The sequence below is a fragment of the Nannobrachium achirus genome (assembly GCF_963921795.1).
Source record: "Nannobrachium achirus genome assembly, chromosome: 11".
In the NCBI taxonomy this organism is placed as follows: Eukaryota; Metazoa; Chordata; class Actinopteri; order Myctophiformes; family Myctophidae; genus Nannobrachium; species Nannobrachium achirus.
Window position 1 is genome coordinate 49,574,526 of NC_137820.1, and position 25,839 is coordinate 49,600,364.

The following is a 25,839-nucleotide window of genomic DNA, read 5'->3' on the forward strand; positions in this document are numbered from 1 at the left end:
CTCTACAGTGTACCTGATGGAAAGGAAAGGAGTCGTGTTGATTTCAGAAGTCATCATGGCGTTCACTTCCTCACTGCAAGGTAAAAAATAACAAAACATATCGTTTGATAACATTGCCTCACCGCTGCATTACATCTGGATTCAGGACCAGAATCTTCGCATGAAAATAGGCTTACTGTTGCTTGTTATTATTTAGGTTAAACTCAACCTTTCTAGCCTGTCAGACAAGTAGCTAGTTTGCTAACAGTAGCTAGCTTACGACATTTGCGAATTGTGGCCAAATTGTGCCTCTTGGATACAATTGTATCTAAACTCAAAGGAGCATTTCATGCATATTTCGTAATATATCTTCCCGTGTACAAAATGACCTTCTCTGAAATAGTTTTCCGTCATGTTGTTTATCAACAGGGGACGACCCTTGTAAGTCTGGAGAAATGACAAGATAACTAGCTTAGCAGTAAATGCAAAATTGTTAATTTCAGGAGACAATATTTGAGTTTAATATCCAGGCATTATTGCCTCTCTGTATGACGTCAGAGAGTGTTTATGAATGTTTTATTGGCTATCTTCATAAAAACGTCATTTTAACTGGGCTAAATCTTTTATCTCACCTTCATCTTAACCTATGATACCTTGTGTTGACAAACCTACGCAGTCTGTTGTCCTGTTGTGTTGTTACTTAGTAATAGTATATCATGATCAACATCCACACAAAGACATGCATTCCATGTCCGTTACGCTGACTTTGTTTATCTAGTCAAGACATTTGCTTTGGAGATCATGAGCTAGGACACCAGCTAATGTGGGCTTACAAGATAACAAGTCGTGTTCAGTAACTCAGCAGCTGTAGTTTTAAGCAACTACCTATATGAATTAATTGCAACCATATTCTAATCACACATCATATGAGTAGATAATCATGTGCTATACATGCTGGTTTATGTTCCCCTTTCCTGGATGAGGCTTAATTAGTGATATAATTCAAGCTCTTCGATGCCCTTTTTAATTCAATGTTTGCTTCACACACACAGTTGCACACATTATTTACACGTTTCTTTACTAGGCTATTCCTTTACTTGCCCCCAATGCCAAAATCCCACTTAATCTGGAATATTGTAATTTGTTAATGTATTTTTGCGGACCATTTAGATGAGAGTATCCCGAGTCTGTACTGATGGCTGGTTTACCAGGCAGACACAGATTAAGTCTACCCCTGATTAGTCTTCTAATAGGACTTCTTTGTCAGAGAAACCAAGCCAAGAGTTTCAAAATTAGTAATTGTGATTACGGTACTTAGCAAAAATAATCAGGATGATCATCACTGCAATTATACTGGCCCTATGTCTGAACAACATGTGAGTACCAATGTTCCATACTGTGTCTTAAGACAGAGGGCAGTGACTCTATTTTTATGTGTTTGTGTGGGGTTTTGAATCTTTTGATTGCTGTTTTGGGTTCATACCAACACAATTTCTACAAAACAACGTATTATCCACTTCTGTTCTATAACCCACAATCTTTTTAGCAGGACAGGACACGAAGTTCACTGTAGTACTTATGCTCTATGACTGTGGTCATTAGAGCTTTGTTTTAATACTTTTTCCTCCCCATCTAGAGCACCCATACAGCCACCTCATTGACACACTCGATGATGGCAGTCTTAAGTTCTTCAACCCACAGAAGCTCAACGATCCCAGATACAGTGAGTCAACAAACATCTTCCAGCATCCCCAGCCTCTGAACCTTTTGAGGGTAGCTTTTATGTGCAATGGCACAAGACAGACTCCTCTGTGTTCCTCGGCTAATAACTGTTTGTGCTTCTTTAATTGAAAGTTCCTTTGATGCAGGGTTTCACTTACAAGAAGCAGGTTCTACCTGAACAATTTATTATATGGCGTTATCATTTGGTTGGTTCAGAAAGCTCCACAAAATGTTTTTTACTGCCGCCATCATCAAGCTCTGGCCAAATAATATGCACAGACTCTCCATTGAGCTCCAACTTAATGAATCTATCAGTCTGATTCAGACACAGTAAAGAAAACATTGTGTGAAGGTTATAGCTGTGTGGGTAGTTGAAGGCTTCATTTTCCCAAAACGGAAAACTGTCTTGCAGGCAGCAGAGCAGAAATATACAAGAAATATTAATGGAACCATGCGATGTGTAGAAAATCACCCATACAGTATATGTCAGTACTATGCCATGGGGTGGAAACACTGTTGGTTACAATTAGGCAGCTTCATTGCACTTGGTATGAAAGAAATTTTCACTTAGTGTTGCCCTTGTGTCTTGGAGAATGTATTGGTCGGTGGAGGCTTAGGAGGTAGAGTGGTTGTCTGGGAATCATAGATAGATACCTTTATTATCCCAAGGGGGAAAATCAGTTGCCCAGAGGCAGCACAGCAGTTAAACCTATTTACAAAGTTACAGAGAAGTAAAGAAAAACAAGAACAGAGTACAGTAAAGAGCAAGGTACATCAAGAGAGGGATATATATATATATATATATATATATATATACACATAAAGTGTCCTTAAGCACAACTATAAAAAATAGTAGTGTCCAAATCAAAAGTGACCATAGCAGTCAATGCTAGTTAGTGCAACAAGTATCTCACTGTCATGTCAAACAAAAGCAAAAATACCCCAAACTACTAACACAACCTAATAGTGCAGAGTCAAAAAAGTAAGTGCGGAAAAAAGAAAAAAACTCGAAAGGAAAAAGGAACTAGAAAGGGTGTCACAGCCCGACACACGTGAGCACCCTCCCTGGAAGGTCCTTAGAGGTCAGAGTCAGTACAACTATAGTTCTGTCATCCTAGTTTAGGAAGGTATAAAATCATAAGGTGATGGTCCCAGTTCAATCCCTGCTGCTCCTCCTGGCATCATGTCAAGTGTCCTTGATAGTGCAATGGCTGGAAATTACCGTTACGGAGCGGATAAAAGCGCAGAACCTTTTTTTAGGCTTCTTTAGGACCTAACGATGGATTTTATAAGGGTAAACATCATGGACTTTTGATGTTTACCCATATAATATCCATATTAGGAGGAAAATCCCCAAAAGAAAATCTGCTAGTAGGATGTGAGGGGTCTAACTAGGGGTTTGTCATGATTCTGAATCCATTGCAAGCATTTGTTTTGCACAAAAAACTTTCATTGGGCTAGAAATGGACCCATACAATGATGGTTTAGTGATGAGTCATCATTTTTCACAGTTTTTTGGGTGTTTTTGGGGGCCATTTCTCGCCCAAGGAAAGATCTTTGTGCAAAACAAATGCTTGCAATGGATTCAGAATCATGATAAACCCCTAGTTAGACCCCTCACATCCTACTTAAAGCAGATTTCTTTTCTGGGTATTTTCCTCCTGTATAGAAAGTCTATGGGAGCCCAACTTGATATCGATATTATATGGGTAAACATAAAAAAATCCATGATGTTTACCCTTATAAAATCCATCGTTAGGTCCTAAAGAAGCCTAAAAAAAAGTTCTGCGCTTTTTGGTAATGTCAAAAACCAGCGTTAAGCAACTGAGCTATGAGCAGCAGATTGAACAGCTGACTGCACCCAACCGGCAGGTCGGTGCCTTGCTTGGCTGTCTCCGCAAGACCGCAACCAACCATGAATGGAATGCATACATTGTGAAGTGCTCTGAAAAAAGGCTTTACATGTAAGTAGGTTAGAGTGGCTTATTACCGGGATCAGCCGAGAACAAGGGAGTATCTTTTTTTCTTTTTTATTCTTCTTTTTTTTTTTCTTTTTTTTTTTTTTTCAATGCGCTAGACCCCTGGGAAATGGATTGCTGAGATGGAGTGCAACACCTACCATCAGCTCTCAGTACTTACTTGAACATTTTAGTTACCCAACACGTGCTACTCATACACTCAGTTGGCGGTGCCTGGGAATCGAACCAAGAATCTTGCCGTCCACAGGAAAGTGCTATAGAGACTGGTCTACTATATAAATAGCTTGCTTTAAATGTAGGTGCTTTATAAATGCACACCTTTAACTGTTTTATTGTATCTTGTCTGATAATATTGCCTGCATGCACGACGGCATGAGGGCTTCTGTTTTGTTCTATTCTAGTGTGATGGCTTTAGTATTTTCTAAATTATTGTTTTAGAAAATGACCTTCTTAAAAAAATATATGTTTGATGTTCTCTGTTAAAAAAGAAAACTCAATAAATATATTGTTAAAAAAAAAGAAAAGAAAATGACCTTCTCCTCCCCATGTTGTATGTGTCACCCTGTTCAGATGAGCTACCTCTGTCCATCCGTGTCCTGTTGGAGGCGTCCATTCGTAAGTGTGACGGCTTCTATGTGAGACAGGACGATGTCCAGAACATCCTAGACTGGCAGAAGCAGCAGAATGTGGCAGAAGTTCCCTTCCTTCCAGCTCGTGTCCTCCTCCAGGACTTCACGTGAGTTTGATGTCTGTCGATGGTGCATTGATGCAATGAATTTTGTTAATTAAAAAAAAGATTGGCATTGGGTGCCCGCTAGCCTAGCGTTCCAGGCGCATACCATATAGACGTGTCGCGGGTTCGAATCCCGTTCCCGAAGACCTTTGCTGCATGTCACTCCCCATCTCTCTCTCTCTCTCTCTCCCTGTTTTGTTTTTGCCATAATCGTGCAGCTCTACTGTGGAGCATGCTCTTGCTAAGCTGTTTGAATATGCACCCCATAGTTTGGAGTCATCAGATAAATATGGTTAAAATATGATCAAAGATATTGAAGGGAAGACACGATGGGGAACTAAAGTGAAAAACACATTTCTTTGGTATACGGCCAGGCTTTGGCTCAATTGTCATGCATGAAAACAGGTTCAAATCCCAAACAAAGTTTAAGTTCTCAGACTTTAGGAAATGTTTTGCACCTGCTTGTCAAAAGCCTCCGTTTCTCTCTTATGTCAGGGGTATTCCTGCCATGGTGGACCTAGCAGCCATGAGAGATGCAATAGCAAAACACGGTGTGGACCCTGGCCTGGTGAATCCTGTGTGTCCCACCGATCTCATAGTGGACCACTCACTACAGATAGACTTCAGCAAATGGTAAGGTTTCTAAAATATATATATATATATATATATATATATATATATATATATATATATATATATATACATATATATATATATATATATATATATATATACTAGCCTCTGTTTGTGTGTGTGTGCATTTCTTTCTAATGACTAGGTGCTTAGAGCATTACTTAAAAAAAAACACAGCTCAGCTCAGTATGATGTTAAAAAAAGTAAAACTAAATGTAATCACTGAGTACCAGTACCTGCAATTTAACGTCTGAAATTAGTAAAGAGTTTTTTTATACTACTACAGTCGACAGCTATTAAAGTCTTTCTCGGAGAATCCTTTACACAACCTCATGAACCCTAGAATCTCTATTCTGGGGAAAATATTTGGGGGCAAAAACAAGCTACAAGCTCATATCGCATTTTAATGCAGCTTTCCAACAGCTATTTTGGGGAAAAAGCACCCTACTTTGGTGTTTGCGGCCACTTAATTTGCTGGGGGACCCAATGACACATATTGCTATATGGATACAATCACCTGAATGGCATGCAAAACTCATCATCAACTTTTATTGACAGACACAAGGTCCAATAAGAAGACATACAACACAACATTTAAAAACATCTCACCAATAAAATTAAAATTAAAACAAAGCAATCAGAACACTAAAATAAGGCACTGCCACTATACCAGTGTTTCCAGATGCAAGAGTGGTATTTCACATTACTGAAATTGGGTTTAGTCAGCAGCATGATAATCCAATTATTTGACACATTCAGATGACAAATAAACTTAAACGTCAGATTTCTCAGAAGAGCATGAAAAGTGCACACTCCTGCCTCACAAAACAATTGACTGGCACTCGACCATCTAGGTTTTCTGAGTAGAATCCTCATACAGTCATTGTAAGCAACCTGTAGTTTTTGGATGCTTGTCTGCTTATATTTTACCCACAAGGGGGCAGTATACAGCGGAGTGCAATTAGGCTCTGAACAAGTCTCTGAACAAGTTTGTCTTAACTCATACCCTGCCAAGCCCGAGGAACCCGAGAATTTTGGGATGTCCCTCCCTGCCACGCCCGAGGAACCCGAGAATGGCCGCCATTTTGAAAAAAAAATTTTTTTTTTTTTTCATTTTTTTTTTTTTTTTTTTTTTGGACCCCAAAAACGTTAGTAGGCATGATAGCGATCGCGAAATTGCTTGTTTAACCCCCATACAACCCCCATACAACTCAGGTAGCAGACCTCCAAGCTCACAACAGTGTAAAACATAGTGGCTGCTATCTCATGAATGCCTGAACGGATTTCCATTCGGATTCTTTTGTTTGAAAGCTGTGAGCAATGTGGACACACGTGGTGCATTATCTAGGCATGGGTGTGCATGATCCGTGCACTATGAATTACATGGAAGTCTATGGAGACAGTTTGGCAGGATTGGAGTACGAAGGTATTGTTAAATGGCAGCAAATGAGTTAACATCATTAGAACAAAAGTAGAACTTCTTCAGCATGTTAGCTTGTGCATAAAGCATACGACGCTGCCTATATATGTCGTCATCATCATCACTCATTTGGTCAGTAATGATGTGACCCAGATACTTTGTCACACACAGTAATAACCTGACCTGACAAAGAATGAAGGAAAAGAAAGGTCCTTGTCCTCTCTTGTTCTACAGACCATGATGACACTCTTTTTAGCGTTATATTTCACATCACATTTTACACCATAATCTGAACATATATTCAGTAGCTGTTGGAACCCAGTACTGCTAGGAGACAGGATGGCCAAATCAAAACTGTTTCATGTCAAACAAAAGTGCCTTGGAGGTTCCCATGAATTGATTATTTCCTCTTCTGTGTTTTGACACAGGAAGTACAGTGATGCTATGCATGGAAATGTCCCATCTATACTTTCATGTTTCTATGATTTGATTATTCAAAATGTATTTGATTCATTTAAGTTCAGCACACAACACATAAAATCTTTCCAGGTACTGTCGACATCCATGTCAGTAGGTGAATTAATTTGAATTGACCTCCTCTCGTCTTCTCCTCAGTGCCATACAGAATTCTCCCAATCCAGGAGGAGGAGAGGGCCAGAACCCTAATCCCAGCCATGGACCTCCTGTCCCCCGCTCCGTGCCTCCTTCCAAAGCTCCCCTTACCCCCAGAGGAGCAACGCAGCAGTGTGGGGGAGGCCAGAGGGGGTCCTGTAGTAAATCTGGTTGCAGTGAAGCCCCAGCGAGCTCCACCTCTGGACGAACGTCTGTCCAGCAAATAGAAAACACACCCCTCCTCTGCCCGTTTCACCTGAAGCCTGTCTCTGAGTACGTTTTCTCACTGGCTACAGCGTAATCTGTTCAGTCACGTTGCTTGCAATGCAGGAAACGCAACCTATTCATTCAGATTGAGCCAATGAAAGACTGCTGTGTTTGGCCAGTTCATGGCCGCAACCCACATTGCTCATCCCACAAATGGGAAATTTAAAATGGAAATAAACAGACTTATTAGGGTATAATATAATAAAGGGTATAAAATGTATTGCCATGGAGCATTTTTACAACGGAGACATAATCTACCAAACATTCATGTCCGAACATTTTGTTTAAAGTTTTAATATGTCTATATATTTTATCTGCAGACCTGAAACGGCCCTGAAGAACCAGGAAATGGAACTGACAAGGAACAAGGAGAGGCTGCAGTTCTTTAAGGTTGGACCACTTGCAAGCATGTAGTTATTATTTTATCCAGCAGCCACAGCTGGTGGATTTTAAAATGAACTCTCTTTAGAAGGATTTGTAAAACTGGTCTGAATGATGGATAATTGGCTGTTTGGGAAGAAAAAAACATCCAAACCTACCATTTAGCTGGCTGATGTTAAAGGCCAATACTGGCGGTCTGGCATTTTTTGCCTACTGACATTACTACCGACCATTTTTCAAAGCATGGATTTTGAGAAAGCCAACGTCTCCCTCTCATAGCATCCGTTCATTTCATTTCTGTATGAAAATTAAATTGCAGACTTAATCATCATTTCGACCGGAGGGTTAGCGACTCCACGGAGGTTAAGGTTAGGGTGAGGGTTAGAGTCGGGTGTTGAAAAGATGACATGTAGTAACAGCGACACGCTCCCGGGAGAAGCAGCTAAATGTGTCCAAGGTCGTGCTAATGGTCATCTCTCTGCCTCTACCCTCCTAGTGGTGTTCCAGAGCGTTCCAGAATGTAAACGTTGTCCCTCCAGACGTGGGTGCTGTCCACCAGGTGAACCTGGAGTATCTGTCCAGGGTGGTGCAGGTGAGCCATGGATTGGTGTACCCAGACAGCGTGTTGGGAACAGACTCTCACACCACCATGATCAACGGACTGGGAATCCTGGGATGGGGTAAGCTTTATTTACTTCTTTTTTATTATTATTATTCTATTTCAGCATATGTTTCATATTAGTTTTTACTACTCAAATGCCTTGAATCAAACAGGACTTCTTGTGTCTAATGCACAGGGGCGTCACAAGGGGGGGGGGGGGGGGGGGGGAGAGTGGGACTGAGTTACTAGGGCCCAAGGTGGAGGGGTCTTAATTATTTTATACTTTAGCTATTGAAAAATAGAAGATATACAAGCTCACAGCACTGCGAGCTTGTAGATCTGCTATTTTTGAGAAGTCGTGAAAATGTGTGCAAAATCTTTGTATATGTATTTTTTTAACTTTTGTAACTCAAATTTTGATTCTGGGGGGTCCCTGGAACTAAATATTTTGAGATGGGGGTCTGTGGCCAAATACATTTCATTTTGGGGGTCCTTCACATGAAAAGGTTTGAGTACCACTGACATAGAAACACACCCCTGCTAATTCAAGAGTGTCAAACTACTGGCCTGCGTGCCTTATTCCGGGGAAGTGCAAGTTGTCTGATCTAGCCTGTGGGATCATTTGAGAGAAACATTTGTTTGACACCCATTGGTTTTACAGGACTCATTTAACATCACTACAACTAACAAACGTGAAATGTGTCTAAATGGGATTTGCATATTCAGGTAGACAGTAGATTTTAGCAGAGAGGAGCAGGATGATAAAATTAGGCGAGGCCAGCAGAAAATACCAACACTAGCGTTGTCATCCAAAGCTAAAATATATATATTTTTAAATGCTGTCTGTGGGGGGGAAAAAAAACATGCATCCATGTATGCTTTTTGATTTGATCTGTTTTTCTGTTTTTATTATTATTTTTATTTATTTTGTATTATTAATTTTTACACCAAATGCAGTTCTCCTTTCACTATCCATTTTGGAAATGCATGAATTACTTTACATTTTGTAGGGATCGGAAACAAATTGCTCCATGTGTTTCCGGGGGGAAAAAAATCTCCTTGTGTGTTTCGTGTTAATATGTGCCCTGATTCAGGTGTTGGTGGTATTGAGTCAGAGGCAGTGATGCTTGGAGAGCCCATCTCCCTGACCCTGCCCCAGGTGGTGGGCTGTAAGCTCTCTGGCTCCATTGGCCCTCTCACCACCTCCATAGACATAGTCCTGGGCATCACCAAGGTACTTTTACTGATTTATATTTATTTTACCTTCAGATCCTAAACCAGTGAGTCTCTAACAACCTGAAGACCTGGCCAAGGCTTTTGCTTTTCCTGGCTAAATAGGAATTTGTCATGTGGATTTGTCACACACACACACACACACACACACACACACTTCTCGAAAAATTTGAATATTGTGTGAAAAAGCATTGCAGATGCCATAGCACCCCAAATCATAACCGACTTCGGAAATTTCCCATTGGACTTCAAGCAACTCTGACTTCAGAAGGTTGACATTTCTCTATTATAAATCCTTGTTTTGAGTGGTCTCGTGTAATATTGTAATATTTGAAATGTGGACTTTTGATATTCATAAGCTGTATGTATCAAAATTGTAACAAAAAAAGGTTTGGAATAATTCACTGAATGTCCAATGTATCTAGAATATTATGAAAGTTTCAAGAAATATATGAAAGTTTCAAGACAATTTACTTTTACACAATATTCAAATTTTTCGAGAAGGATCTGTATATACACAGATATAAAAGATCTTCTGATGGTAAGTTATTATTCATGCAGTTTGTGATGAAGCTGCACAAATTACCATTGAGTAGACAGACAGGCATACATACTGTACAGTACCGTACATACATTACATACAATCTTGTTCTAGGCAGAAGAATAGAATTGAAACACTTAATTTTTTCTATATAGTTGCCTCTATTTGCACTTCCCACCCTGCTACAGTATGTACCGTAAATAACATAATGATAAGGGGGGAAACACTATGCAGGTCAACAACTTTCAGATCTTGGAAATATGGTAGCTTCCGAAAAAAGACCACCTCCTCTGTTTGAATAACCTCCCCCAGCACTTACGTCAGGCTGGGATCGCAGGGAGGTTTGTGGAGTTCTTTGGACCTGGAGTTTCCCAGCTCTCGGCACCGGACCGCACCACCATCGCCAACATGTGTCCGGAGTACAACGCCACCGTCAGTTTCTTCCCCATCGACCACGTCACATTAAAGCACTTTAAACACACAGGTAGGCCACACCAAAGCACTGTCAACACACCAGCAAAGAGGTCTGAGAACACCATGACCAACATACTGTCTGGCAGCCATAGGGCTGTCACGATATGACATTTTACATGACGATTAATTGCGATTAACGATTTAATTGTGTGTTTGTCGTTGATAATTACATTTCTGTTTGGCTTTTACGCTTTCTAAGATGCACATGGCAGATATGACACTTAACCTAAATACACAAAGAAATTACTGACATATTTGACAACTTACTACTTAAAAAAGAACATTGATAGTGGAAATAGCCGATCTACAAGCTCACAACGTGTCGCGATGCGACGCGTTGTGAGCTTGTAGATCGGCTATTTCCACTATTTCTGAAAATGTATGAACATTTTTCAACATTCACGATTATGACGATTATGACAAAATAATTGTGATTATGTCAAATAATTGCGATTAGACGATTATGTAATAATTGTGACAGCCCTCGGCAGCCAAAACAAAGAGTTGTTTCAGGGTGGGGTTCAACCAGCAAACCAGACATTTAATGCATGCACGTTATGGTCAATGTGCACTTTTATTTAATTTTCAGGTATCTGTCCGCTACATGTGTTCTGTATTTTGCTGTTTTTATTGTATTGTTTGATGTATTGTTGTCTATGCCGCTGCAACCCAGTTTGCCCTTCGGGAACACTAAATAAACAAACCTTGAACCTTGACACGTCCTGTATGAATCCTGTTTCGGGATGTGTGCTGACTGCTGCTCAATATGTTCTGCACTGTATTCTAATAAGACAAAAACAGCACCTTGAAATAATATCATACAAACATACAGTATCATCTCACACACACAGGACTTGGAAACAGTCACTAAGTTTTGTGTCAACAGCTCTAAAGAAGCAGGGCAGATATGTTATTCATCTGCACTGTGATCCTATTTATATTTGATCAGTCTAATTGTCTATCAAAACTCATTTTATAGGAATGGCTCTATTTTGACTAGATGTAGAAACATTTGTCCAAAACAGCTTCAGTGTCTGAGTAAATTCACCCTCTGCGGGGAGTTAATTAAAACAGATTCTCTGAGGTGATGCCATTATATTTTCCTGTGCATTGCAGACTTTAACCAGGAGAAACTTGAATTAATGGAGTCTTATCTGAAGGCAGTGAATCTGTTCAGGAGTTATGAGGACTCCTCAGAAGACCCCACCTACTCAGAGGTACCTCTAAAGATCCCTGTACACTGTCGAATCATGAGTGTAAACTTAACCACTTACAGTAAACCCCAGCATCCCTATATTGTGGGGAAAGATATTCTATCTTTGATCAAGAGAATTGGTATAGAGGGAAGGTTATAGGGTTTAAGTGGTTAAGAATGGTTACTTCGGCGTAATCAACTGATGATAATCAACAGAGGAATCCAATTCATAGGAATTTGTGTCCAAATAAAGAACAAGTGACAGGCCAGTGCATTGTGTGTCCACTGTCCAGGTGATTGACATCAACCTGAGCTCCATTGTGCCTCATGTGAGTGGACCTAAGAGACCCCAGGACCGAGTCGCTGTCAGCAACATGAAGGAAGACTTCCAGAGCTGTCTAGATGGGAAGGTAACTTAAGCAAATGAACCGTAGCATCCCTATTCTGGAGGTGAAACTTTTATTTGGCGAAAATAGCTACAAGTATAGTTCCACAAACTCACAATGATTCGCAATGCGTTGTGAGCTTGTATATCAGCTAGTTTTGATGAAGAGATTTAGTCTTGAGGTAAAAAGGAGCAGACCTATTATATCCCGGCCAATATAAAGTTTGAACACACAGTAATGTAGTAACACCTCAGTTTGAAGTTTGCAATGGGTTCCGTTGCCAGATTTCCTGGATTCTCACAGGTTTTTTGTTCGGTGCTGAAGATATGCTTTAACACAAGCCAAAGGGAATGTCTCTTTTTGTTTAATGTAGGTTTAATGTGATTTCCCCAACCTTTTTTTTCCTTTTATAATTTGTGTATGGTGCAAAAACCTTTAGAAAAAAGGTTATTTGAAGAGATTTAGGTTTTATTATAAAATGTGAATTAATATTATTCTTTATTCAGATAGAGTGAGAGGGACAGGGCCTGCTGTAGAGCAGTGGTTCTCACGACCCCCCAAATAATAATATTTTAACTGGGGACCCCCCACCCTGACAAGCACTAAGAGTTGAGGAATTACATCTTGTATAACACGGTTCTATTGTGAAAATAGCATGTAGATCGTCTATTTTCACAATTTCTGACTCTAATATTTGACAATTTGGCCAATGTTTAATTTTGTCATTTTAAAGGCGTTCCCCAAAATAATTTGGGGACCCCCTGGGGGTCCTCCTGACCCACAGGTTGAGAACCACTGCTGTAAAGTAATACAAGCATGTGTGGTTTCCTCCAGGTGAGTTCCAAGGGGTTCAACATCTCCAGAGAGAAGCAGGAAGCCCTGGTTCCATTTGTCCACTGTGGACAGCAGTACCAGCTAGCTCACGGCTCTGTGGTCATCGCTGCTGTCATCAGCTGCACCAACAACTGTAACCCTTCCGTCATGCTGACCGCAGGTCAGACCTTTGTCCACTTTTGCTGAAATGAATGACTGTTTTTGCTTGCTTGTGTTGTGTGTAAAAGTGAGAGAGATGTACTTCCTTTCTGCTAATGTCTACTGTTTCGTACATACGAGGTCACAACCACCTATTTGCAGGCATCGTTGTTATTGTTGATTCCTTATTTGGTCTTTGTATAGACCATTCATAGACCATTTGAGACTGACACATGATCTCCATGTATGGGGATAAAGGCGACTAGGGCGGCATGGTTAGCACCGCTCAAATAGGGACAAGGACTGACAGATACTAGAGTTCTCAAATTCTGCCCGAACCCGACCGACATTTAGGGTAGGGTAGGGCCTAAAATGTATGCTAACTAGAGGTTTGCACATCTAGTTAAAAAAAAATAAATAAAAAAAAAAATAAAAAAAAAAAAAGGAAAAAAAAAAAAAAAAAATGTGGGGGAACTATTGTGGCGGAACTATTGTGCCGCAGCGCACGTTTCCGGTCGGACATATTTGACCGCCGGACGCACTTCCGGTGTTGTCCGCAAATCTGTGTGGATCAGCTGCCTCTGAGATTGAGTGGGCTGAGTGGGCTGGGCGTGGGCAGCGTGGGCTGGGTGGAGCGTAACCGTGACAACAGCTGCTTGCAGGCTGGTGCAGGCTTGTTGTATGGGCTGGTGTAGGGTTACAGATCCATTGGCTGGGCGGACGTTAAGATCCCCTGGACTGGGGGACGTTATAGCCAATTGGAGTGCTGCATTTGGTCTGTTGGTGACACTCAAATACCGCTGGCTGCAGTTCTAAAATGTAATATAAGATTAGTAGGGCCGGGTAGGGCCTCGGGCTCAATGAAAAAAGAAAATATATTTTGTATTATGTTATTACTATTACTCTGTTATAGACCCGACCATACCCGACCCGACCCAAAGGTTTTCTGCCGGGTAGGGCCTAAAATGTATGCTAACTAGTAGGGCCGGGTAGGGCCTCGGGCCTGCCCAGTTAGGACCCAGTTAGGGCCGGGCCTTAATTTTCAGGCCTGTTGAGAACTCTAACAGATCCATATATGGGCACAAAAGGTACAAATGTTATGACGGAATACATTTCCCGACGGATTCCTCGTAACTTGCGTCAGGGCAACCACACTTGGAATTTCCCAGAATTGCATCTTTTCCTGTTTCCCTTTCCATCCGTATATTTCTCAGATTCGGGTTACTTCCCTGTCCTCATCTGCAAAGAACGTTGCACCTACCGTACTAACCTAATTGGCTGGTGTGTTGATTGACAGGGCTGTTGGCCAAGAAGGCGGTGGAGGCGGGGCTTACAGTGAAGCCTTACATCAGGACCAGCCTGGCTCCAGGCAGCGGAATGGTCACTCACTACCTCAATACTAGTGGAGTACTGCCTTATCTCAGCCAGCTAGGGTACACACACACACACACACACACACACACACACACACACAACTCTGTCTCTCTTAAGTTCAGTCCTGCTGAACTATTTTACATTGCGGTTGTCCTTTATTAACAGTATGTTGCCGGTAACATCTGAAGTAACAGTTCTTTCTTCTGTAGGTTTGAGGTGATTGGATATGGCTGTGCCACCTGTGTAGGAAACACAGCACCTTTACCACAGGCCGTTGTAGACGCTATCAAACAGGTGGGAAAACACATCTATAATTAATCCTTTTGAAATCTGTCTACTTATATTATTGCCGTTAGCTTGATTAAAGCACTTTGAGGTATTGCTCTCCAACAAGAAGTATGTCTGGATTGAGTTCTCCTAGTAATCAGTAGGGCTGTCACGATATGACATTTTACATGACGATTAATTGTCACTCAAATAATTGGCGATTAACGATTTAATTGTGTATTTGTTGTTGATAATTACATTTCTGTTTGGCTTTTAGGCTTTGAAGTTGCATATGGTAGATATGACACATAACCTAAATATACAAATACATTACTGACATATTTGACAACTTACTACTTAAAAAATAACATTGATAGTGGAAATAGCCGATCTACAAGCTCGATGCGACGCGTTGTGAGCTTGTAGATCTGCTATTTCCACTATTTCTGAAATTTTTCAACATTCACGATTATGACGATTATGACAAAATAATTGCGATATGTCAAATAATCACGATTAGACGATTATGTAATAATTGTGACAGCCCTAGTAATCAGGTTGTTTGGCTTGGTTCCAGGGAGACCTTGTGGCCTGTGGGGTGTTGTCTGGGAACAGGCATTTTGAAGGCCGCCTGTGTGAGTGTGTCCGTGCCAACTACCTGGCTTCCCCCCCTCTAGTGGTGGCGTATGCCATCGCTGGCACCATGGGCATCGACTTCGACACCGAGCCTCTGGGTAAGGACGGAGAATCTTCAAACCATCCACTTCACATGACTTTATTTTAACTCGGGGGTCTTCAACATTTTCAGGGCAAGGACCCTTTAGTTCAGTTGAGAGAGAGATGAAGCAGGGACCCCCACAACCTTTTCATAGATTCCATATAGTTCCATTGTTTGACTGCACAATCATCAGTGTATTTTGGATTCATGTTTTCAGATTCGTATTTAACCACTTGAACCGTCAATACATAACTTGACATTTCACCATGTACTTATACTGCTCTTTTCCCCCTCTACGCCAAATGTCTTTGCCAAAAATAGCCGGTCTGCAAGCTCATGTTGTGAGCTTGTAGATCTGCTATTTTTGGCAAAAGTTCTCCGAATATGGACACTAGGATTCAAGTGGTTGATATAAAAAAGGAGAAAGGTTTCCATCACGGAAAGATTTGGAGGACCCCCTGTAGGAACTGTGAGGACCCCCTAGGGGTCCCGGACCCCCTGTTGAAGACCCTTGTTTTAACTACTTACATTTTTAACTACAACAACAAAAAAAAAGGTACAAATAGGGCTCAACAGTGTGGTGCGTCTCTGTCCACAGGTGTGACGTCAGAGGGGAAGGAGGTGTACCTGCGGGAGGTGTGGCCGTCCAGAGAGGAGGTGCAGCAGGTGGAGGAGCAGGAAGTCATATCCTCCATCTTCAAGGAGCTTCGTGCCAGGATGGAGGTTAGGAGGACAAGAGATATTTCACTAGCCTGGCATATTTAGTCCAAAAGCTCTGTTTTTCTGAAATGGGGGCAGTTTAGTACCATGTGTTATGATTTATGGTGTTTTGATTGGATTGCATGAGAAGAGATTTAAAACAGAAGATTTGGTCAACTAATATATTGAGGCAAGTCGTTCCAATATCTGGGAGCCCTGATGGCAAAGACCTTGATGGTGGAATGTCCAGAGGGGTCATCGAGATTAGAGGCAAAACTCCAGCTTCTCTGGGGCGCAAAAATTGTGTTATTAATGTTCTTCTAATCCTTGGTTTTTGTGTCTTCCAGAAAGGGAACACATTCTGGAACAACCTTGAGAGTTCCGACTTGGTGACCTTCCCATGGGACCACAAGTCCACCTACATCCGTCCTCCTTCTTTCTTCAGCAGACTGGTAGGCCTGCTGAGCTGACTGGCAAAGCCTTACATTTTATTTTCATCTGTTAGATTTGAACTGTGGGTACTGGTCTAGAGAAGGCACTTAAAACAGTCACTGTGAGAAAACGACTTGATAAAAGGAAGAGCTGATTTAATTAGTTCAGTAGAAAAGGCTACGTTTATTAATCAGTATTACCCGTTTTAGTTTTCTTTAAAGTCATTGACTGCCTTCATTAAAATGTTAGTTTTCGGGTTGTCCGCCACGATTTTCTTACCTTTTAACGTGGGCGTGTACATGTCCATCGTGCATGATGGTGCACGGATCGTGCACAGCCCTCATGCACGCCATAATCCGTTCAAATTCATCGTACTGTTCCAGAGCTAGCAGCCGTGTTGGCTAGGTATACAATGGCAGTAAACGTGACCCGGAACAGGAAACAGAAATGTGTTGTTCCTGCAAAATAACGGAGATCCGGTTCCTGTTTCCGGTCCAGACAGGAAGTATTGTCACATCAATTACAGTAAGCTTGTGTTCTAAGTGTCCCCCTTGTCTCGTGTCTGTCCCTGTCCCAGACAAAGGAGGTCCAGTCTCCGGTATCCATAGAGAACGCTCATGTGTTACTGTTCCTGGGAGACAAGGTGACCACAGACCACATCTCTCCTGCTGGGAGCATCGCTCGAGTCAGTGCTGCCGCAAAGTACCTGATCAACAAACGGTCAGAGTCCACTGCTGGACTGTTTTATATAGACTGTAAATTTAGTTTGTTTTAGTTGAAAATAGTCTTGATGTACTATGAAAATCTTCATTTAGATGTTCTATAGATCCTTTGGTATCCATTCCGCACATATCACAGTGTCTAAATATGATCATGCAATTTTGGCTCACTTTTTCTGGTTTCGTTGACATGTCACCAGGCTGACCCCCCGGGAGTTTAACTCGTACGGCGCTCGGAGAGGGAACGATGCAGTGATGACTAGAGGAACATTCGCCAGCATCAAACTACAGAACCGCTTGATTGGAAAACCAGGTCCCAAGACGCTCCACATCCCATCAGGACAGACGGTGAATCTCACAGCACACAGCATCACACATGCTTAGACTGTTGACTGGTGGGTGGTTTTGTGGCTTAGAAGCTAGCACTGCCGCCTGCGATTCGATCCCGCTTCTATCCCTTCTGGCTTTGTGCGACTGTGTCCTTGTGCAAGACATTGAACAACAAACTAACCTTTTCGATGAGAGTGGAACCTTGTATGTTGCCTCTTGTGAATGGGTGAATGTAACACACATTGTACATCTTTTGGATGAATTTAAGGATATCTAGATATACAGCTCATTTAGATGTTTCAAACTTTATACTCCACATAAGTACGCGGACACTTCAAGCTACGCAAGATCGATTTCACCTGAAATAACAGAATGAAGCAGTCTTCTTAGATTGATGTTTTATTCTGCTCCATTCTTCATGATCTAGTAGGCTGTACTTTCAAATATAACGATGTGGGTTTATTAGCTCCACCGGTGCTTAACAGCACACGTTGAGTATGTTTACCAGGGACGCACGTTTATGTTGACCAGGCCAGGCATTGTCATTTGCATTCATAAACTTGCATGTATGTTTCAGCCTGTAGACCAGTGGTTCTCCAAGTGGGATCCAGGGACCCTCAGGGTTCCTATGAGGGGGTTCCATATCGTTGTTGTCGGGTGGAAACCTTGTATGTCCAAAACCATTAGTTTTCTATTTATCATTTTAAAAATGATTTAAACTAGTGAAAATAGCTGATCTACAAGCACACAATGACAGATGTTGTGTGCTTGTAGAGATCCGCTATTTTCACCAGTCTTGTATGATGAACCAAGACTTTACTTTACGAAAAAACCTACAAATTTGAAACTTGGAGATACGAGGTTTCTGCCCGACAGTGACAATATGGACCCTTACATGGTCTGTAACTCTGAGAGTGTATGAAGAGAAGCAATCCGCACTCACGTTATAAAAAAAAACTCAGAGTGTACACATGTACACTTTGGGGGTCTTGAAAAAGTTGGAGAACCACTGCTATAGACAGATGCTGATATAATGTTCTGTTCAGCTGGATGTATTCGATGCTGCTGATCGTTACCAGAGGGACGGAGTTCCTCTCATCATCCTGGCGGGGAAAGACTATGGCTCTGGGAACTCCAGGGACTGGGTGGCCAAAGGACCGTATCTACTGGTACACACACACACACACACACACACACACACACACACACACACACACCAACTGCTCACACAGATTTGTGTACAAATGTACACAAACTGAACACACATTTCAAGCATAGACAAAACTATACACACACACAGACATAACAAAAAAATGTACTTACAATCTGTATATTGATCTGAATACAAAAAGTATTTCATGTTCATTCAACGTATAACAGGTTTGTCACATGGTCAGGGGTCATCAATATGTCCGTACACAGACAAATTTCTTTGTGGCAAGACTTGGTCTTGTCCGTGGAAAGTTTCTGATTTTCTTTAAAATTATTATTATAATGTTCTTATTTCTTATATATAAGACCCGATTACTGAATGTCAAGTCTCCAGGTCTTCTTCAGAATATGTTCAACACTATATATATGACACTTATTTACTACAACACTGTGTCACATTAGTAGTCCAACTAGTACTAGTTGTACAGAAATGCTTTATTTGCTTAACTCTGAGAGTGTACAAATGGGACCAAATGGACCTTTGGTTCCATTGGTACACTCTCAGAGTTACAGACCTGTTATGGTCATTCAGGGCTATCTCTTTGTGTTTCTGGTAATATTGTTGCCCACTCATTTTGTATGTCTGTGGCGAAACTTGTATTTTGACAAAATTGTCCACCACAATATTACCGCGGTTTGCAACGCTCCAAAAAGAGAAACCAATCAGGTTTGAAGCAGTGCTGTTGTGTTGTGTGGTTAATAGGGTGTGCGGGCCGTCATCGCAGAGAGCTTTGAGAAGCTCCATAAGAGACAGCTGGTGGGAATGGGCATCATGCCACTGCAGTTCCTACCGGGACAAAACGCAGATTCTCTGGAGCTGACTGGGAAAGAGAAGTTCACCATCACCCTTCCTGAAGAACTGACACCGCAACAACAACTCACTGTCAAGGTGAGGCTAAACATTGTAATCTAGAATTCTTTCATGTTTGTTTACATTTTGTTTAGAATGACGATGAGTAGTCCTTTAAAACCCATTTAGGCCTGAACACATTATGACGCAATATATTATGCTTTAAATATAAAAAAATAGCAGATATACAAGCTCACAGCGCGGCACCGAGTGCCGCGCTGCGAGCTTGTAGATCTGCTATTTTTGAAAAATCGTGAAAATTAGAATTTTGACCCGAGTGTCTTTTGAATCCTTCTAAGATTTTTGGGAAAAAAAACCTGTCTTTCTATGTCAGCAATCTGGCCAGCCATCGTCAAAGAAAAGGTCCTTTTCACTTAAATGGAGCTCAGTTAGTCTGTTCTTGAGAGACTACTATGTCAGTGGTGCTCAAACCTTTTCATGTGAAGGACCCCCAAAATGATATTTATTTGGCCACGGACCCGCATCTCAAAATATCTAGTTCCAGGGACCACCCAGAAGCAAAATTTGAGTTACAAACGTTCGCTTTGAAAATGCATATATTCAAAGATTTGCACACATTTTCACGACTTTTTCAAAAATAGCAGATCTACAAGCTCGCAGTGCGGCACTCGGTGCCGCGCTGTGAGCTTGTATATCTGCTATTTTTCACTGGTTAAAGCAGTCAATAATTCTAGGCCTAAATGGGTTAACTTTAGTGAAGAAAAGGGGAATGTCTGCACACGATAGGCTGTTAAAATAAATAAATATGTTTCACTTGATGAAGCCCGGCATGGGAGAAACGTTGTTCACTTTTGGTTAAAATACAAAGAAAAAAAAAGACAGGAATGAAGCCCATCGTGTGCAGACATTACCTTTTTCCTCACTTGACAATATTTGGATCAGCACCGTGTTTAAAAAAAACTGGGAATGTGCATGTTCTACCCTCTTTTCATAGTCCATTGACCACATAAACCCTCTATAATTAGTACATTTGGCCTGAGTTGGCTCTGTACTTGGCCTGTTGTCCGAAAATAGCTGATCGCGACGCCTTGTGAGCTTGTAGATCTGCTATTTTCGGCGAATGTCCCCCCCCCAGAATAAGGATGCTATGGTTACCTGGTGATCTCAGCTGCTGAGGTTAGTTTCTACTCTGTTCTCTTCCAGACAAGTCTAGGGAAGTCCTTCTGTGTCACAACTTTGCTGGACAGTGAGATGGACGTCATCTTTTATCGCAACGGAGGGCTCCTCAGATATGTTGCTCGGACAATGCTCTGAAGAAGGAAAGAGAGAGGTTTCTCAACCAGTGGCACGAGATGTTCACAAAGAACACATTCAGCGGAGGAACTGCAGTATTTGTACATTGGTTTCCTGACTTCATGGCCAAATCAAAATGGTCAAAATAACTGGTGTCCCAGTGTGAAACCAGTACAAAACCAGTGACACGTCCTTTTACAGCTTAATTTTGGGCTGACATTGCACACCTGCTGTGGGTCTTCCCTGTCGCTGGAACTTTGATGTCACAGCTAGCAATCAGGCTAGCAACAATGGTGATGTCACTGCTGCCTGAACACAGAGTTTGGCCAGAGGCTGTGTCTCCGTCCACCAGAGGGAGAGATTCTGCTTTATACCCGCCCACTTCTACTTTGCCAATTTAAAGCATTTAACATGTACATTTCTATCATTTAACTGACAACCTTATCAAGACCTTCAAATGTCCACTAGACTTTAACGCTCCACATCTCGAAGACGATTCAATACGTTTTGAGCTTTATGGGACACGACAGTGGAAAGAGACAAGACAAGGATGGTAGAGAGTCCTGAGACGAACTCAAATTAGACCTGGGCCTACCTGATATGCCACCAGGACACCCCTGTTTCTGGACCAGAACCAGAAAGAAGGTTTTGCTCTGACAGGACAGAAATGACCTCCATACTGAAGCCCACACAAGTCAAAGAAACTGAAATGGTGCTTACACACAGGGGACCACCTCCATTGTTTTCAACATGCAATCCAATGGCAGCAGCAAGCAGAGAGAGAGAGAGGCTGCTGCTCACTGGTACAGGCATGATTTATTTACAGCTGCCACCTGAGTTGAAGGTTGTTAAACTATTCTAGCTTGCTGTGGCGCTGTCGAGGTTAGTTTTGACCACCACACCGGGAAAAACCATGGAGGAGGTAATTGTACTGAACCCTGAATTTTGTAACAGCTCTTCCCTGTTTTACAAAGACATTAAAAGAAATGGGCATGTGGAGCAACATTAGTTTCTAAGTTGGATTATCCAGAATTAGCCAAACATGTATGTATCGACACTTGCTGTGACCGCAGGGCCAAAACCTGCGTGCCAGGCTGCCAGCAATCATTAATGTCACTTTTCCACTGCATGGTAATTCAGCTCCACTCTAGTTGACTGTTTTGGTTCTCCATTAGGCAAAGGTACCTGCTACTTTTTTGGTATAGCTGTTATCTGTCGAGGTTCTGAGCAGGCTGAGGGTGATGCCAAAATGTGACATGAAAACACTGCAGACTACTTATTGGTCAGAGAATCATCACTAGCGATGGACAGACTCCCCCATACTGCATGGAAGCTCCCAAATACTGTTAAGCTGTTGGAGATGGCAAATAAATCCATATTGAGCAACTGCATGGCCTATTTCTTGCCTAAAATGTTATCTGAACCTATTTCTGTTGGACTGTACATGTGAAATGGAGTGATAGCATTACCTTTATCTTCACCATTGTTTAGCAACCTCCTGCACAGAGGGTTGGACATTGCTGTGACGATCAACTAAATTGATTGAGTCCCATCTGCAGTGGAAAATAAAGTAAAGCGAGTAGATTCGAGTTGAGCCGGTACTGTATGGAAAAGTGCCATAACATCACCACCCGCTGTGTGAGCACCCTAATAATTGAACACATCAACACACGAATGAGACTCAACCTGAGATGTCTGTCTCATCTTTCATCAAGAGAGGCCCTCAACTCCTCACAGGTTAAAAAAACGCAGTTAGGTTTCTATGCACAAAATACAGCCAGCATGATATCTGAAACACTCACTGAGTCTTTAAACTGGTTCATATCCTAAACATTAAGTAATGCCTTCATTGATGGTGACAAGTGGATTCCACTGCAGCATGACTAGAGTGGTAATAGATATATGGCTAAATTTAATTTAATTTAAATGACCCTATGTCAAAACATTGTGATAATTATATTTAGCATCTTAGTTTTTCACTTATGTCCTCATTTTAGAATGCAGTCTCTTCCATGTTAGTTCACTGGTAATGTTGGTAATGGTTTGCGAATATAGCTGCTGCTCAGTTTCTGACTTCATAGTGGATTTTTAGAACAGTCTTGCATTGACAACTATTCCACATTTCCGAATGCTATATAGAGTCTGGAACTACACCCCCTGAATGTCAAAAAAGGAAGCTGTCATCTGTTGGTCATTTCTTTTTTTCTTTTTCTTTTTTATCAATTGAATATGTTTAGTCAAATGTAAACAGCATGTGGTACAGTAAGACATGAAGGCTTAACGGGTAAAACAAAAAAGTCTTCCGGTCCTATGTATTCAATTCATCAACATAACATAATATTAACACAATAATGCACGTCATCAACAAATACAAACCCTATGTACAAAGGATCTTATGTACAATGATCATAAATAACAATCCTATTGATATTTGTTTAACCCTGTCTTCTACCCTGAGCCATCCCAAACTAGCAAAGTGTGTTGGAATTAGGTGGGTTGTGGGCTTAAGGCCCCGAGACATATTCGTATCGGTTTGCTTTTTGAGTGATTTTGAGATTTCAGTTTAAGAATACAGCCCAAATAGGTAACCTCTCCTCTGCTTGAAATTATTATTCTGTCAACTCTGAAATTATTTTGTATTATTAAGGGTATGTTTGGACCCAAAAAGAATGGATTCTGTTTTAGCAAGGTGTAATGACAGTTTATCGGACAGCCAAGTACAGATTTTGTTCACAAATATATTTAAAAATATCCTCAAAACATTTTAGATTTTCCATTTCTGCTAAGCAGCAAGATATTTATGCTTTGACTAATTTGATTTACATTAGGACTAATTTAGGCGACTGCTAAGGTAATCCGCTTTACACTGAATATAAATTGACACGCTGGTTGCTCAGACCATATGACAGAAGCATTTGAAAATTGTGTGAGTCATAAGTCTGTCTCGAGAGACAAGAGAACACTTTGCAAAAGAAAGGATCTTGTATTTGTCAACCTCTGTTTGAAAATAAGTATAGAGTACAGGTTTTTGCACTGTTGGGAGTCGCTGTTTGACAGGGAGTCACTATGTGTCATTAATAAATTACCTTTTCATTTCATGCAACAGCAATTTTGATGAATTAATTTGATTAGGATTCTTTCCCGTGCAAAGTCTCTGGTGATTTTGTTTTTAGATTAGACACAAACATGCATGTTGACATGCCTGGTGCTAACAGGTGAACAGAGAAGTAAAAAAATAAAATACGTAGCATACATCATGCTTTTTCTCACAATAGCATATACATCATCTGGGAAGTGTGTGTGTTCAGTTTAAACGTAAACCTGAACATGCAATATGCTTTACATTGTCTGCTGTCCTGAAATGTAAAAGGAAGGTTTTTGCCTTTTCAAGTTTGTCCTAGCAAGTAGCAACAAATTAATGCTGTATCATACATTATTGTAGTAAAGTGTTTTCCCCCTCAAGGTACTGGCATTCTTAATCAAGGTTTACAGACAGTCCAGAATGTGGGTTTACTTTAGACCATTTAGCCTTCATGCATATGCCATCTATACTTTCTATATGAAAAGTGGTCTTAGCTATTTATTGATGCCTACTCCTTTTGGCGAAGGCCAAAAGGAAAGGAGTAACTCCTATTTGAGTCATAAGGGTCAAGGGATTAGGTTAATGTCACGAAAAATAATCCATGTTGTAAATGCATCTATTTTGTACCCACAGGAGATGAATGTTGACCTTTTTGTCTGTTACATGACTTGTTAAATAAAGTTGTTGCTCTTTGTCTTTGCAGAACATGGTCCAATAACTGCAAGCTGAAACTTGTAGGGGAAGAAAATACACACACACACACAGCTTTCTTTAAAATACGCTACTTTCGCAACATTTTGACAGTTGTATACAGTTGTTGGTTTCAAACCTTTTCATGTTGGCTTAATTTGTTACTGTGCCCAAATTGGGCTTCATTTCAACGTGCATTTTGGGTGGTTATTAATATTGAGGTAAGGCTAGGTCTTTTTTATGGTCATGTTTGTCAACAGGTGATTCAATCCTCAGGGACAAAGTCAGTTTATGATTGTTTTAGATGAATGTGTTATGCTTCCATGAGTAGTGTGAATATCTCGTTTTGGAATGAACCCATTCAATTTGCCTTCAAAGATATTTGTGTCACTTTCATTTTACTTTACAGCATTTCTTCTCACCTGTTGTTTTCTGGGAATGTTCTGGACCAGAGTGTAATCAAAGCCAAGCTTCTAGTTTGTGTTAAGCCCGTGGGAGAGAGCTTCCTGGCCGCCAGGATAAACAATGAACAGTTGAATTCAGAGATACTGATACTTGTCAAACATGCCAGAGATCTTTTGAAGTTGTTAGGGTCCACTTCCATCTATCCTAATGGAGTGCTTTCACAAAGTTACGGCATCAATCTGGGACATTAAATACTGATTAAGTGGGAAAAACAATGCTAAATGTTCAGATTTCAGCACCAAAGTGACAAAGGCAGACTTTGGGACTTTGTCTAGATTTCATTATTGCGACTGTAGGTCGCATTTATTATGACAACCTGCAGATCATGTGCGTCACGCCTCATGTCACGCTCCATGTATGGCCAAGATCCCTGATGTCATAAATATTAAGCTCATATCTGGGAATGCCCATAATATGGACATATTGTGTCAGTCAGTCTCAAGATAACCAGTGTGGTTGTCGCGACGTGAGTCACACTTGCAAATGAATTTCGTCCTTGTCCCTTTTATGCCCATATATGGAGATCCCTGATGTCAGGGAATGCCCATATAGGCCTATATCGACTATTGTGTCAGTCTCTGCGAGGTCGCTTCTCGACCTTAGGGCGTCTTATTGTGGC

General features: G+C 41.1%; 1 protein-coding gene across 2 annotated transcripts; it reads left to right on the plus strand.

Moving 5' to 3' along the window:
• On the plus strand, positions 1-24,649 carry ireb2 (iron-responsive element binding protein 2). Of its 2 annotated transcripts, XM_080737599.1 has the most exons (22): positions 5-80; positions 1,616-1,702; positions 4,251-4,416; positions 4,909-5,046; positions 7,082-7,351; positions 7,666-7,735; positions 8,223-8,406; positions 9,422-9,561; positions 10,414-10,585; positions 11,692-11,792; positions 12,064-12,180; positions 12,991-13,150; positions 14,426-14,561; positions 14,712-14,796; positions 15,347-15,503; positions 16,086-16,210; positions 16,534-16,638; positions 17,196-17,338; positions 17,538-17,685; positions 18,714-18,836; positions 19,583-19,768; positions 20,894-24,649. In XM_080737599.1, exons 1-22 carry the CDS (start codon positions 17-19, stop codon positions 21,002-21,004), a joined length of 2,988 nt encoding a protein of 995 aa, XP_080593725.1. In that variant the 5' UTR covers positions 5-16; the 3' UTR covers positions 21,005-24,649. The 2 variants fall into 2 exon arrangements, with proteins under 2 accessions (XP_080593726.1, XP_080593725.1); XM_080737600.1 differs by lacking the exons at positions 19,583-19,768; positions 20,894-24,649 and having other exon boundaries at positions 1-80; positions 17,538-17,732; positions 18,714-18,822.
• Positions 24,650-25,839: the final 1,190 nt, after the last annotated feature.